Source organism: Diadema setosum, chromosome 12 (genome assembly GCF_964275005.1).
Source record: "Diadema setosum chromosome 12, eeDiaSeto1, whole genome shotgun sequence".
NCBI classification, from domain to species: domain Eukaryota; kingdom Metazoa; phylum Echinodermata; class Echinoidea; order Diadematoida; family Diadematidae; genus Diadema; species Diadema setosum.
Window position 1 is genome coordinate 34,026,381 of NC_092696.1, and position 14,512 is coordinate 34,040,892.

Genomic DNA, 14,512 nt, shown 5'->3' on the forward strand with positions numbered 1-14,512 from the left:
TTGACATAATTTCCATAGGTCTTTCACAGAACACGGGTCGCAACGATCAACTTGGTTTTTATACGCCCCCCCCCCCCCATATTATATAAATATTCAAGTAGGCATTGCTTGAATAAAAGTTTGAAGTGGTGTAGTTCAATTTTGCCGTGGTTTATTGAGGGAAGTTGGTTTTTAATGAAACCTCTGCAAACTACCAGCGAATCCTCGACCAACTCACCTTCTCTTTCAATGATCTTTAACAGTCTTTCGACAAACAAACGCCCCACCTTTTGTTGATTTATGCCTTCTTTTCTCATTCAATATCAATGTGAACTTGAGTATTGTGTGTTCTCACCCTGGCGGAGTTTGGTGCACTAGATCAAAACGTGGGGTGTGGTTTGTTTGTTTGTTGTTATTTTTGTTGTTGTTTCTGTTATCATCTCAACATGATACTGGTACGAACAAGGAGGTTGAATTAAGAGCTGGATTTTTATTCTAATGACTTCCAACGGAAGTCAGGTTTCCAAGGATGCACGAAACATCCACAGGTGTATTTGTGCCTTCGATGAGCAGAGTTAGATACCGCCATCGTTCTGAGCAATATGAAGATACATTTTGAACTCTAACATAATGTCTGATATATTTCGCTTGTTCATTCATGACATGAAATGAGATTCCTCCCAATGGTTAAGCACGTATACAAAACGAAAGTCCTTCCTCTACAGATTTGCATTCAAAAGTGGAAAACTGAGCTGTATGTTTTGAAAGTGTTTGAAACTGTACCCTCATGGAAAGCGGATTTTATCACTTCTCCGATTGTTTTTCGGCAAAAGAACCTGATGTGGTATTTTCATCGAGTAAAGTTCTTTATAGCTGAATGCCCAGATTGGTATCCGGACATGTCCAATCGACTATTTTTTTTTCTATCTATTTCATCAATCCATCAGGTCCAATGTCTTGACCATTATGGCGCTCATCTTTTATAAGCATAATGATGGCGAAAAATAGTTACCATCGTAAAGACGTATCTTCTTTAGAGAGTGGCTCGTCGTTATCCAATGAGACATGAATCAATTGTCTTCCTATCGACGAGGCAGATCCAGTTTGGCACATACTTCAAATATTTTGAATGGTGGCATCAAAGCAGTTTCAAAGGCAATGAGACTGTTGTGACTCCATCTCTTAAACCTCCTTGTAGCTCCATCTTACGAACAATCATCTTATAGGTTCATGAATCTGCCGATTTCATACGGTTCAGAGTCGTCCCTTGGTGCCATATTGACTGTCGTGTAGTGATCGTGCCTACTGTATGCGGAAGGGAATTTGTCTAAATTTGTCGGGCTGTGTTCTATAAAGGATGCGGACCAAAGCGTGGGTAGGGTTCGCGAATGTTTTCCAAGAGTACTCTGGGAAAGCCTTTGAGGGGGTGATGTGACTATCAAAAACGATTAGCAGAAACAATTAAAGGATCAAACGTGCTGCCAGCGACCGGTGCTTTCAACAAGAAAAAAGAAAAATAGAAGAAGATAAAACATCGTTTTGATAGAATACTCAGCTGTTTGGAGCAAGTGTTGTCTATACAGATGAAAGTTTGTTCAAGGAAACCAAAACAAATAGTCAGCCTTGAGTGAAGAATCTCAAATTACGTACTTAGGAGCTTCTTTAAAAAGTCTGCTCTGATGACAAGCCTGTGGTAAAAAAAAAAAAGAAAAAAAAAAGAAAAAAAAAAGAATCTAAACAATTCCTGCAAGTGTGGGAAGTCATTTACATACAGAATGTCGAATGTTGAACACGTAGTAAGAGTTGATCCTTAAATCCATATCTTTAAACACACACACACACACACACACACACACAAACATGCAAACAAATAAACAAACAAAGAGTCTCCTGGCTTAATTTACTAACTGGTAGGCCTGAAAATAGCATCATTCTGTACAACTTACTTCAACTATTTTGCATTTTCTTACAGGGTAACCCACATTCTATCGTCGACATTTTGACTGGTTATGAAACCATTAAAATCAGTATAAGTGTTATTTTTGAAAGTGTTTTCTCAACCGTCGGTTTTTTTTTTTTCTGTCTCAGGATAGATTGCCTCCTCTCTTCCCTTATGAGGAATGTGGAAAACAAGACAGATACTAGAGTCAGACGAAAAGCAGCTTCGATACTTTACCATCATCATGAACAGAGAGAGTGTTAGTGAGTGTACCGAATCTTATAGGTTGAAGAGACTCTCATCCGAGGTTGTCATGGAATTAAGTCTGCCTACGTTCAAACGCGGCGATTCTTTTTTATTTTTTCTTAAAGTCATGTCATCAAGCAAGAGTATATTATTCTCCTTAAGGTCGACCGCTTGTCCCAGCTGGCCTTATGATTACTCAAACCTGCGCTCTGTGTACTTAAAAAATCTTTAACATGTGCAAAACTCATCATCGCTCTGTCATACCTTGAGTGCCTATTCTCAACATCTCAGAGTACTGAAAAGGCCTCACACACCCTCGTCATGACGTAAATTATATTGTAGTACACGTTTTTAATCACATATATTTTTACACATTTTTAATTGCTGTAGTATTTTCCTTTGATCCTATAGTGTATAGGAGTGTATGTTAGTATCCCATATCAAACCCCTATGAATTTGATATTATTGAAACTCTACAGTGACGTAAATGTTAAGTAGACACTTTATCCATTGATAAAAGAAATATACCGATTAACATGTTGTTACCGGTAAATTTATCTCCCAGTCTGATCGAGGTCCAATTTGACAGTTCCAGTAAATTCATTTTCATATTTTACTTTGCAGTGAGACACTAATTCCCTTTTCTGGTTTCTTGTTTGGGCCATTAAAATTCACAAACTTGACATTTCGGTGTCCCGAAAAATATGTAGTGGCCCGGAATAAGAAAAAAAAAATGAAATATAGAAAATTATTCAAGTTGAAGCTGCCCGATCGAGCCACCAATAGATAGCCCTTTCAGAAATTTGACGGACCGAGCCTCGCGACACCAGGCCACCGGTATTTTGATACGTCGCGTAAAAGCTGCCGTCAGTCTGTTGTTCTGGTTCTAATGTTTGCATGCATGCCCTGAATATGGCACTGAATGCAAGATTCCTTTTATCTTACCATATGTGCAAAAACAAAAACAACAACAACAACAACAGCATCAACAATTACATCACGTGTTTTAATCGCCGTCATATCATATACGTTTGTTTTGTTTTTGTTTGTTTTTTCTTAGGGAAACAGTGAAATATGCCCCGTCATGTGTTTTAAGCAAATGATCTATATATTATGTTCCCGTTTCGCGGGCTTGTGCGAGAATATGTGTTTAAAAAAAAAAGCGGATTTCGTTTCCTTGGTTTAGAGAGTTACAATGTAAATTTTATATTAGTTTGCACAAGGTTGGTGATACTGCATTTTGTCTTTATGTAGTCTAAGATTGACGTTATTGTATACAATGTTTGTGTAAAAAGCAGTTTTTCTTTGTATGATGTTTTGTTTGTTTCTGTGAATATTTCTGTTTCTATGATATGAAATGGTACGAAATTTGAATAAAGAATTATCCCCCAAAAATATATCCTTTTTATGATAGGTAGAGGGAAAAATCATATCCCTCAATCTTTTTACTAGTCATCTTTCTGTCTTGAGATGCCCTTTAAGAACTTTCCCTTTCATCTTTAGTTTCCTGACTATGAAGACACACAAACAACACACACAAACACACACACATACGGGAAAAAAAATGTGCAAACAGTGAAACAAAAAGAAGTAAAAACGTTATCTGTACATCAAGAAAATGTGTCATAGTGAAACAAAGCAAGCTATTTACCAATATAATTATTCTGGCGACAGCAGGAGAAAGATTTGATAATTCATGTTAGAAAACAAAAATATCTACGATTAATATTTTTTTCTGTTTTTGATCAGGTGTGGCAAAGGAAGGGTAATCGTGCGGCAGGGGCACATCGGTTACAACTTCTACTTCATCTTCTCCGGCTCCGTGTTCGTCCAGCTCGACGTCATCGACGAGTCGTCGGGTGTGACGACCACGACCAACGTCAACACTTTGGGAAGGGGTGCCTGCTTCGGGGTAAGAGTCACCAGGGAGTTATACTGACAGCAGGGTGCTTTCTTCTAAGGCAGCCTTCCAAATGCCACACTCTTTCGCTGCTGTTTCTTAGTCTTCGCACGTAGACATCTCCGAAAATACAAAAATAGACATAAAGTTTCATAATCTACCATGTATTTCTCTTTTTGTTGATGTCGAGGGTGGGGTAAGAACTCACTTATTGTAACAATGTGCCAATTATCAATTGGTTTCTTCGGGCGAATGAAGCTGCCGTTGATGAAACGGCCCTTATATACTGACAGCAGGGTGCTTTCTTCTAAGGCAGCCTTCCAAATGCCACACTCTTTCGCTGCTGTTTCCTAGTCTTCGCACGTAAACATCTCCGAAAACACAAACAAGGACATCAAGTTTCATAATCTGCCATGTATTTTTACTTTTTGTTGATGTCGAGGGTTGGGTAAGAACTCACTTATTTTAACAATGTGCCAATTATCAATTGGTTTCTTCGGGCGAATGAAGCTGCCGTTGATGAAACGGTTACAGCTCGTTATTCCGAAGGTTCGTTATTCCGAAGGTTCATTGTTCCGAATTTCATTTTCGGATTAACCGATCTTCGGAATAACGAACCTTCGGAATAACGCCACAAATTTTCGGATTAACGAACCCCTTTTCATTTTCGGATTAACGAACCTCTAGGCATAGGGAATTTGCGTGTTTCGGATTAACGACCCTTCGGAACAACGAACCTTCGGAATAGCGAACCTTCGGAATAACGAACAGCACCCGATGAAACGGCCCTTATATAGAAGTCAATATTGATAATTGGCGTAACGTCGCAACAAGGGAGTTTATGTCCATTTTCAAAATAATTATATACGATCTTGACGGAGAGAAAATTAATCGTTGCTAATTCATATATTTAATTCAAATTCGTTGTACCTGTTGGTGTAAAGGCAAAGTTGCCAATATGGGCAGGTAGGGGTAGGTAGTGATATAATATCCGTTTGGACCTTGTTGTTTTTGTTTTCTTGAAGCTTACATGCATATTCCTGCATGGGGTGTTGATGTGTCTGTCTACCACAATATTTCTTAGACTGATGATGAAACAGGAAGAAGAAAAATGTTCAAAAAGGTTTACAAAAGTTCTACAAAAAAGTTTGAAAGTCATTGTTTCCACACCCTCCCCAGGAGCTGGCTCTGCTTGGGAGCGGGAAGCGCACCGCGTCCATTATCTGTCGAGAGACCACGGAGTTCTTCGAGATCGAGAAGGAGACATTCCTCGAAGTCTGCCCCGATATCTTCGACAACGAACTCGCCGAGAAGATCCAGGTGGCTTCGTGAGTATTGACTATATTATTCCTATTTCATGCGTTCACCTTATTGCTGATATCATTTTTCTTCTTTTAACTAAGAAGCTACAAGATGAAGGTAATTATGTCAATATAAATGTAGATTGGTTTAAGATGTTTGATAATACCATGTACGTGTATTTACCGAACTTACAATAATACGACACATAATATCTATCCGAACGTGTTAACAGAAATAAGGGGGTGGGGAATAAGTTGGAATCGCTTTGATTTTGAGCGGATAATGCGTACTCAGGAATAACTCGAGTTTTTTTTTCTCTTACACCATGGCAAAATAAAGAATTAAATCAAAAGACATTACCTCGCTTTTCATATTTTTGAATCAGATTAGAGCTTCGTACCACCTAACATTTCTCGATTGGTAGCAGCATTTATAAACTGAGATTATAAAAGATGAAATTGTGAAAAAAAGGTCAACATATATATTTCATCTAGAAAAATCGAACATGCGTAAACACGCAGTACTTGAGATCACACAATTGTGATATATAGATGGCTGCAGGTTAAACTCATTCGTTATGCAAAGGGTTTTAGTCCATACTGCTTTACCGATATAGAATGCGCAAGGAATGAATTTGTTGATTGCAATTAGGTAGATCGATGTTAAGTTATGGCTTCGCCAAAATATAACCAAAAAAAACAAACAAACAACACAAACATACGCTCAAATAATATATTCTTCAAAGTTTAACTGATCTCTGCCAAATGGCAAATAAATGATATGATTCCCAATTGATATTTGCAGAAAAGTCAAATCATGTCTTGCACTTGAATACACAAAGCACTTTCAACTATTTTCGAAAACAATATGAAACATAAACCATTTCACTTTATGATGAATGTTAGTTGGAGTCATGTTAATAATCTCGTTATTGTTGAGGCTCAAAAACCATCCATCTTGCAGAAGTTCTTTGAACACCGTATCTTCCTATGCACTTGCGATGTATTAAGTTAGATAACAGTTATTCACGTTTGAAAATGTCCTCGCTGTTTTCACAATTCTCTGAATATTCAACCTAACCAGAGATCTGCAATTCTTCCGACAATGGCCGGAATCCGATCTCCGCCGACTCTGCTTCGAGTCTCCGATCCAGGAGATCGACTTTGGGAAAGTCGTCGAAACTGATCCGGGATCTTCCGAATACTGTTACGTCGTTCTCAAGGTATTTTTTTCCTCGAGTTAATGCTGGCATGTCGATATAGAGATACGTGTTCGATTCTAGTTTTATTTTGATGAGTTCTGAGTTTTGATACTGTAGCTGGAAGAAGGTTTTCAAATACTTCCTATACTTTATATTATATTTCATCTTTTAGTAGGCATATACTTAAGGTGATGCATGTAGCCAAAGCTCGTATTGTTCTACGGGGCAACTAAACTCAGCACATGATCGCTGTTCTTCAAATCCCTGTTCTTTGTGGAAGATTACGTGTGCACTTAAAGTAACTGACACTTGTATTCGGGTAACACGTTTTGATAAGAACAATCGTTACATAAATCCGCATTGATTCCTTTGTCTTGCTTCCATCCTCACTTGACCCTTCTTGTATTCTGCGAAAACAATTGTCACTGAAATGTGTATGTGACGCACTTTCATTGCTAAGTGCTGTTATGAGAGTCTCGTTAAATGTACTTCACGCCTATTCCCGATGTTTTATAATGCTAGAATTCTTCAATTCGATAATATAGCCCAAATTTGATATCCTATACATTATCCGTGAAACCACTTAAAAAATCAGATAATATGCATATTAAGAGGGGGATTCCTAATTTTGGTTACCTCAACAAACAGAGCAAGCAAACTATTGGGATCACTTCATCAATTTATGAAATGAAAGGGTCTTAAGTTCATCACGTTCTATACAGTAAAATGCCTTTTTTTGCCAAAATCTTAACGTGTTTCCTGTAAATATAGACAATAACAAAACAATCGTAAAATCAAATGATTAGGCAATAACTCGAGAACATTACATTGTATCTACTAGGTGCTACAAAAAAAGAAAAACTTTGCCACTTTTGATCCTGAAATAGCTGAATAGTGTACCATTTTGGTGGAGGTAATTTAAAATGAAAGCATTAATTCAGTTTCATTAAATTCAGAATTAATTCTTAAGTTCGGGTTCAGATTTTGATTTATTTTCAACCCTCTGTACAAGCCTTAACTTTGCACAGGGGTTAGTTGGTGTGCGTGGGAGTGTATGGTTAACACCCAGACAATCGTCTTGAACAATGGCCAGGGTTTTAATGCTCTGTTACATATTCACGAGAAATTCCACTATTACAGATAGTCTTTATTCATCCTGAAATGGAGTGTATGCAAGCACATGAATGGTTTTGTTAGCATATGCTAACAAAACCATTAAAAAAACAGAAAAACATTCACTTTCTGCGATGTGATTTAAGGAAATGGATCTCCACAGATCTAATGTATATGTAAGCTGCAAAATAGCCGCTAATTCCGCTTGTTATCTCCCACCCGCGGTACCCCCTTAACTCTGTGCAACAATTTCCATCCTCCACCCACTCTACTCCTTGAAACTCAACGAGATAATAACGTAATTACAAATTCTCTCGAAAGCCTACGACGGCGCGTGTTAGTTACGTATCACTTCTCAGCAAAATGCCCGCAGGTGATAGTTAAGGTAGGAAAGATACGCGTATCATCAGATACTGGAAGTTCAGATTAGACTCTGCTGTGTTTAAAAGCTGCAGAAAACCGTGCTTCTTTTGTCATCACCTTAATGGAGTTGGATTAGGATCCTAAAGCCACAACAAGTTAATTCCTTTCCTGATTAATGCAACCAGCGAATGAAATTAACTTCAGATGACAATCCAGAATTCGTAACATCTACACCCAAACACATGCAACCATGTACAAAAACGCGCACCCATCAAAATACATAGTACGATTCTATCATCAGTTCCGATACAAAGGAAGCAACGTTTACACCTTCTTAAAATCAAATCCGAATTAGTTCTATATCTATTTCCCCCCCCCCTTTTTTTTTTGGGGGGGGGGGGGGGGGCAGGGGGCACAAAAACACGGGAATCGAATGCTGCCATTAACGTTCCGTAATTTCCAACATGTTTGATGATCCGAACTTCGGATTAATGTAGAGGAAGAATAAATGCTCTTTCAGAATATAGGAAATCTCAAGTGACTTTATGGGCTGACCCATTTCACCCTTTCTATTTTCTGGGCTCACATAGAAATAATGTGTGAGACTTCTTGTTGGTTTTGTGATGTAGAGTTACATATTATTAATATTATGATAATTATGATCATTATTATTTTAATTCGACAGAAATATCGTTCACATTCGGTACTTCATCAATTATTACTATTGATCAATTGAATTAATGTGTGGAATGAACCAGAAGGTAAGTGAATTGGTATCTTACGGAAATAAATCGAGTATTTTTTAGCAAATTCATGAAAGATAACATGAAGGATATGACAAGGAGTAGGATACTCCAAATAGACGTGATATTTACCACAGTCCGCCGTGATGTAAATGTGGATTACGGAGATATCAAACCTTGTTCTCAAACAATAAACTTTAACACATCTATGGTGGTCGGAAAGAATATCAAAGCAGTTAAAGGGATGGTACAGTATTGGGGGAGATGAGAATTGGGCTTTCAACTTTTTGCGAGAAACCAAGAAATCACTTATGATATAGTACAGAGCATACCATTTTAAGAGGAATTCAAAGTATATTTGATGAAAATCTGGTTTGGAATCACTGAAACATCCAAAAACAAACTAAAACAAAGCGATCGTAATAAAATGTGGGTCCCACACTTTATTAAAATCGCTCTTTTTAGGATATCTCAGCCATTTCAAAACCAATTTTCATCAAATAACAATGTTGAATTCCTCAGAGAATGACATGCTCTTTCATATTTCATAAGAGGTTTCTCAGTATCTCACCAATAAATTTTAGAAACCTGAAATTAGGTCTCAACCAAAACTATACTTTCCCTTTAATATGCCACTCGACAAAAAACAGAAGAAAATGTATTTAGAGTTTGGTAACATGCTTTACTTATAACCCGCTGCCCACGGGAAACGGTTCTCTTGCGTATTGAATGCATTTACCTTCATTATTTCCCGGAGGAAAGGGACTAACGATGAATTAAGGGTAAACGTGGATTGTTTCCATATTTCCGCTTCGCAGGGTAAAGTGACCGTGCTCAAGGAATGCGACATCGCAGCAGCCTTAGTGGAACACAGGCGGGATGTGACCCGGCGGAGTGCGGGGGATGGAGAGAACAAGACCTTGTCATTGACCGGTCTCGACGAATCCAGATTAGCGGATGAACTGAGAAATCTCATGGTACCCGAATGGACTCGCAACGGGCGATGTTTCATGAGAATCGGCCTCATGTCTATCGGCCATGCCACGGTATGTGAGACCCTGTTCACACGATTCCTGAATTCCGAATTCATTCATGAATTGAACACCACTGTATACCCCCCCCCCCCGGCCCGAAAAACGCAATATCTGCAATGTGGCTGCACATATGTCTTTTTTTTTTTTTTCCTATGGTGGTGATGGGGAAGGGGGCGCGGCAGCGACGGCAGCGACGGCATACCTTCCTTCGATTACTCAGTAACATACCATCATTCATAACTTCGCACTGTAGGGCCTACTTGTGTCGATTGTGCGAATATGTGCCAAAATACATTTCATCAGACAGGATAAAGGAACGAGACAGAAATTTTACTTCCTCCCAGCTTGATGTGTATGTATTTCGTCTTTAGCTACATTAGCTAAGCATAGAAATTGCAACTTATAGTGTAGTTGTTCTTTTTCTTTTTTACATGATTTAACAGAATGTTTCTGGTCAGGGCCGGCGCAGTGTTTTCAAAAGTGTGGGGGCCCACTTCCGGGTTTCATGAGCTAACAAGCAAAAAAAAAAAAAAAAAAAAAAAAATGCTCTTCTCTTCAAATCTCCCCGTCCACTTCCGGGTTTCTTCAGTTGACAAGTTAAAAAATAAAAAAAAGGTCCTCACCCTCATCTCTACCCGTCCACTTCCGGGTTTATTCAGCTGACAAGCAAAAAAAAAAAAAAAAAAAAAAAATGGTCCTCACCTCATCTCTATCCGGCCACTTCCGGGTTTCTACAGCTCACAAGCAAAAAAACAAAACAAAACAAAAGGTCTTCAGAGAAAAAAACATAACCTTACCGCCGCCATACTTCAAGATCCCTATCTATTTCTATTTTAGTGCCACTTACGTACTTCCGGGTTAAACAAAGTTTGGGGGCCCAAAGTGATGACACCTTATGAATTCCTTTGTATGGTGCACATAAAATGTGGGGGCCCGAGCCCCCACGGCTGCGCCGGCCATGCTGGTAACATGTTTAGCTCGTATACCAACTACAATATTCTTGAATCAGGTTGCCTTTTTCAATATATGTGGGATCCATTTCAAATTAATGACTCTGAATTCATTCCAACTTCTTTTGTGGGAACTATAAATAATTCAGTTTATTTAAGGGATAATCAGTTTCATGAGTTGACATCCCTTCATCCCTTCATGCAATTTGTGTATTGCGTTATTATCAACGAAATCAATGTTCCTGACACACAAAAAAATTGAAACTTCAGAATTCTATAATTTTCTTTTCAGATACTAAGACAGTTTCACATTGTTGTTTTCCTCATTTGCCTTGATTAAAGATCGTTAAATAACGTTTTAAGGTTCCAATTCATATTCCAAAATTGTCACTTCTGTTCAAACCTTCCATTTCATGAAAAACTCTTCACCAGATATATACCGAGCTGTCATGTCTTAATAATGTGCAAATGATACGTTCTAAAAGAGAATATATTATTATGTTATAACATAATATGACGTTTAAAAATGGAAACTACTTTCAAAATCATTTTAAGTTCAGAGGCTACGTTGCTAAAATGTGAAAAAAAAGTACATTGCCAAAAACATTAAAGTATTTTTAATACTCTTGAGTATATTGTGTGGAACAGTAAAACAAAAAGCTGGTATTAATCCATATTGGTCACTTATAGTAATTCAATAGTCCTGTCGTTTAAAACCAAAGTATTGTCAATTTGAATCCACGGACTTGCCTCTTTCCTCCCTATAGGACATCCTGCCCATCAAGTTCCGAGACCGAGAACAGTTGAAGAACCTGACACTGGTCAGTCGGGGATGTCGTCTCATGAGGGTTTCAAAGATGAGGGTGGAAAAACTCGCCCCAAGGGAAGTCCTGGAACAGTTTAGACTCAAACATGACACCACCATGCCGTGAGTACAACACAAGCGACCGGACAGGGCTATAGTTTGCAAGCACAAACCCTTGTCGGTCTTAAAAGAGTCTGCGCCAAGAAAACAAAACAAAACAAAACAAAACAAAAACACTGGCGCTGTCCCATAGGTCGTGAACTGTAGCTGCTCTTTTGCCATGATTGTTGGGACAACTTCAGTGTAAGGAATGTGAAGGAGATGCTTGGGCAAAGGCTCCTTTGCGACCGACAAGGGTTTGTGCCTGTAAACTAGGAGAAGGTTCCTGTTCAACTCTGGAAGGGTTTTCTTTCTTTTCTTATTCTCTCTGATAGTCGGCGCTGATTATTAGCATAGCCAAATTCAAGGCTCAAACTGATACGTCTGCTGTTCCTAGACGGAGTTATTATCCCTGTCTTCAACGGGTAAATATGTGCTGAGAATGTTTTCGAAAGGCGAACCAATATCTACTCTCGTATGTACACTGCAATACAAATGTTTTTTTTTTTCTGTATCACCTCATATAGAACAAAAAAAAAAATCCGAATGGATATGGAATAAACAAGATAATGACTGCTTTGAGGCGAAATTGATCTTTGTATTTCCCACTTGGAGTATAACGTGAATGATTCACCCCGCACTCTTCAGGATCCCGTCAAACGAGGAACTCTTTGAACGCTTCCTCGCGGACACCGCGTGGCGCCACTTTCGCTCCTACGCCAACCGACTCAGTCACGTGACCAGGCTGGTTGACCAATCACCGGCCGGGGAATCAGCCGGACTCTCCAGATACCTCGCGACTTCGTCGCTGCTGAAAGAAAAGAGGCGAAGTTTGGCAGAGAAGGAAAGGATGCGAGAAATCATGGAAAAACACCGGAAGAGGACCCAGGTCCACGAGGAGGAGGATCATGATGACGATGAAGAAGAAGAAGTATGTACTAAAGATAACGTCATTTATCACTGCTTTGTTAGTGAAGGTCCATCTTGTTTGATTAAAAAGATGGTGGATATGAGTACTGTTTGCTACGCGATTCGCGTACCGACGTAGACATTGTACAAGATCTATTGAGATTCCATTTGGAACTATTGGGACCAACATGATGGATCAGGGGCTATTTGAAAGATTAATTCGTCAAAGAAAGGAAACCGAAACACTGTCGGCTGAGAACAAGTAGGGGGTTATCGCAATCTATTGTTTGTTTGTGTGTTTTTTTGGTGTGTGTTTTTTTTTTTCAAGGGGGAAGTATTGAGTTACTGATATTATGTTGTTGTGCTCAATGTCCTCCACATTATGGCGTCAATTTTTTATTATTTTCATTTGTATCTCATATCTTAGAACGCAATTTCATCCTTCTCTTTATCAGCTGATTATATATATATATATTTTTTTTATTTTTTTTTTAGGGAGGTATGTCACTTTTCACTTGCCACTTATTCTGTGACACTATGATATCTGCAGAATATCGACATATATTTAGCGAGATTGTATTCCCTTGTTTGTTTTCTGTTTTGTTTGGTTTTATTTTATTAAACTGAAACGTTGTGTTTGATGTGGGCACACACGTCAAATATTGATCGATTTGTATGTCTGTCTATTTGTCTGTCATACCAGTGTTGTAATTGTTGTTATTTTCCCTCATGTTCTTTTCTTTAGGAGTCAGAACAAGACCAGCACAGGAAAATCTATCTGACGAAACTCAAGAAGGGCACGCTCCCGTCATCTTTCAGTCGAATTGAGGACACGTTCGTGCTCTAGCCGAGTCTTGGTTTTTGTGGGCGGGACAAAATTACGTCATCATTCACATTATTATTAGTATTATTACGTCGACCTACTGGCTTGTCACATGACACCTTGTATGGTTGAACAGTACTCATGAATATGCATCAGCGGGATGGTGTGACAACCTCGGATGGTCCTGCGCGAGAAATCTCGGAAGAGGTGCAGGCAGATAATGTGCCTTGCGATTGATTCTTCCCTCTCGTGGGAGCTGGATGTCAGCAAATCAATGCAACAAAGAATTTCCCCTTTACGTAGAAAGAGCATTAACTATTCCATTATCAATGCATGAACTGCGTCGAACTCCAAGAAAATGCAACCAGTAATGAAAGAATATATCTCAGTATATCTTCGTTTTCCCTCTGAATAAACGTTAGCAGCCACAAGTATGCCACATCTTTAGCATGTTTCTTTTGTATGAAAGGAATTAAAACATATATTTTTTCTGACTTCTGTAGCTATTACATAGGGCCCAGTGGCGTCATTTAAATGTGGCCGAATTTTTGCAACATTTAGATTTAGTAATCTGTATATTCAAATTGTTACCACGGTCCGCGCTTGTATGAAATCAAAGTATTTTTCTTCTCCTTGCTAATTTTGAAACCTCGGGAATCGAGCGTGTGAATTCTGCTCTTCTAAGCTATTCAAATTGTGTTAACCCGTTGAGAATAAGTAGATTTTTCCTATAACACATACTCCTTAAATGTAGACACCCGTCCAAGTTGTTGGATATAATTACAGTCTTCATCGGGTGATTAACAATGAGTGGTAGCGCATTGTAGAATGGGCCCCATGTTCTTTGTGATGTAGGCTACGTCTGTATTGTTAAACCACTGTGACGTATTTTATGTGTTGCATGTTCCATTATATTTGCTCAAATTTTAATGTCAAATGTTGTGTATCCGAGGAAATAAAACAGATTACTGTATATTATATAAGCTATTTTTTTTTTCTGCAGAAGGGAGCGTGTGTGTGTCTGTGTCTGTGTGTATGTGTGGGCTGTGTATTTGCATGTTTCAGTTTATAAAAAAAAAAAACCACAGGAAGGAGCTGAAAAACTT

The 14,512-nt window shown here is 38.5% G+C and overlaps 1 protein-coding gene across 1 annotated transcript in view; it reads left to right on the forward strand.

Moving 5' to 3' along the window:
• The window catches only part of LOC140235903 (uncharacterized), a 33,004-nt gene extending 19,199 nt beyond the window's left edge, over positions 1-13,805 (forward strand). Inside the window, exons 7-13 of the mRNA XM_072315894.1 lie at positions 3,914-4,076; positions 5,244-5,392; positions 6,450-6,588; positions 9,605-9,832; positions 11,538-11,698; positions 12,323-12,605; positions 13,329-13,805. Coding sequence (XP_072171995.1) covers positions 3,914-4,076; positions 5,244-5,392; positions 6,450-6,588; positions 9,605-9,832; positions 11,538-11,698; positions 12,323-12,605; positions 13,329-13,430 — 1,225 coding nt within the window. The 3' untranslated portion in view covers positions 13,431-13,805. The remainder of the gene's footprint in view (positions 1-3,913; positions 4,077-5,243; positions 5,393-6,449; positions 6,589-9,604; positions 9,833-11,537; positions 11,699-12,322; positions 12,606-13,328) is intronic.
• Positions 13,806-14,512: the final 707 nt, after the last annotated feature.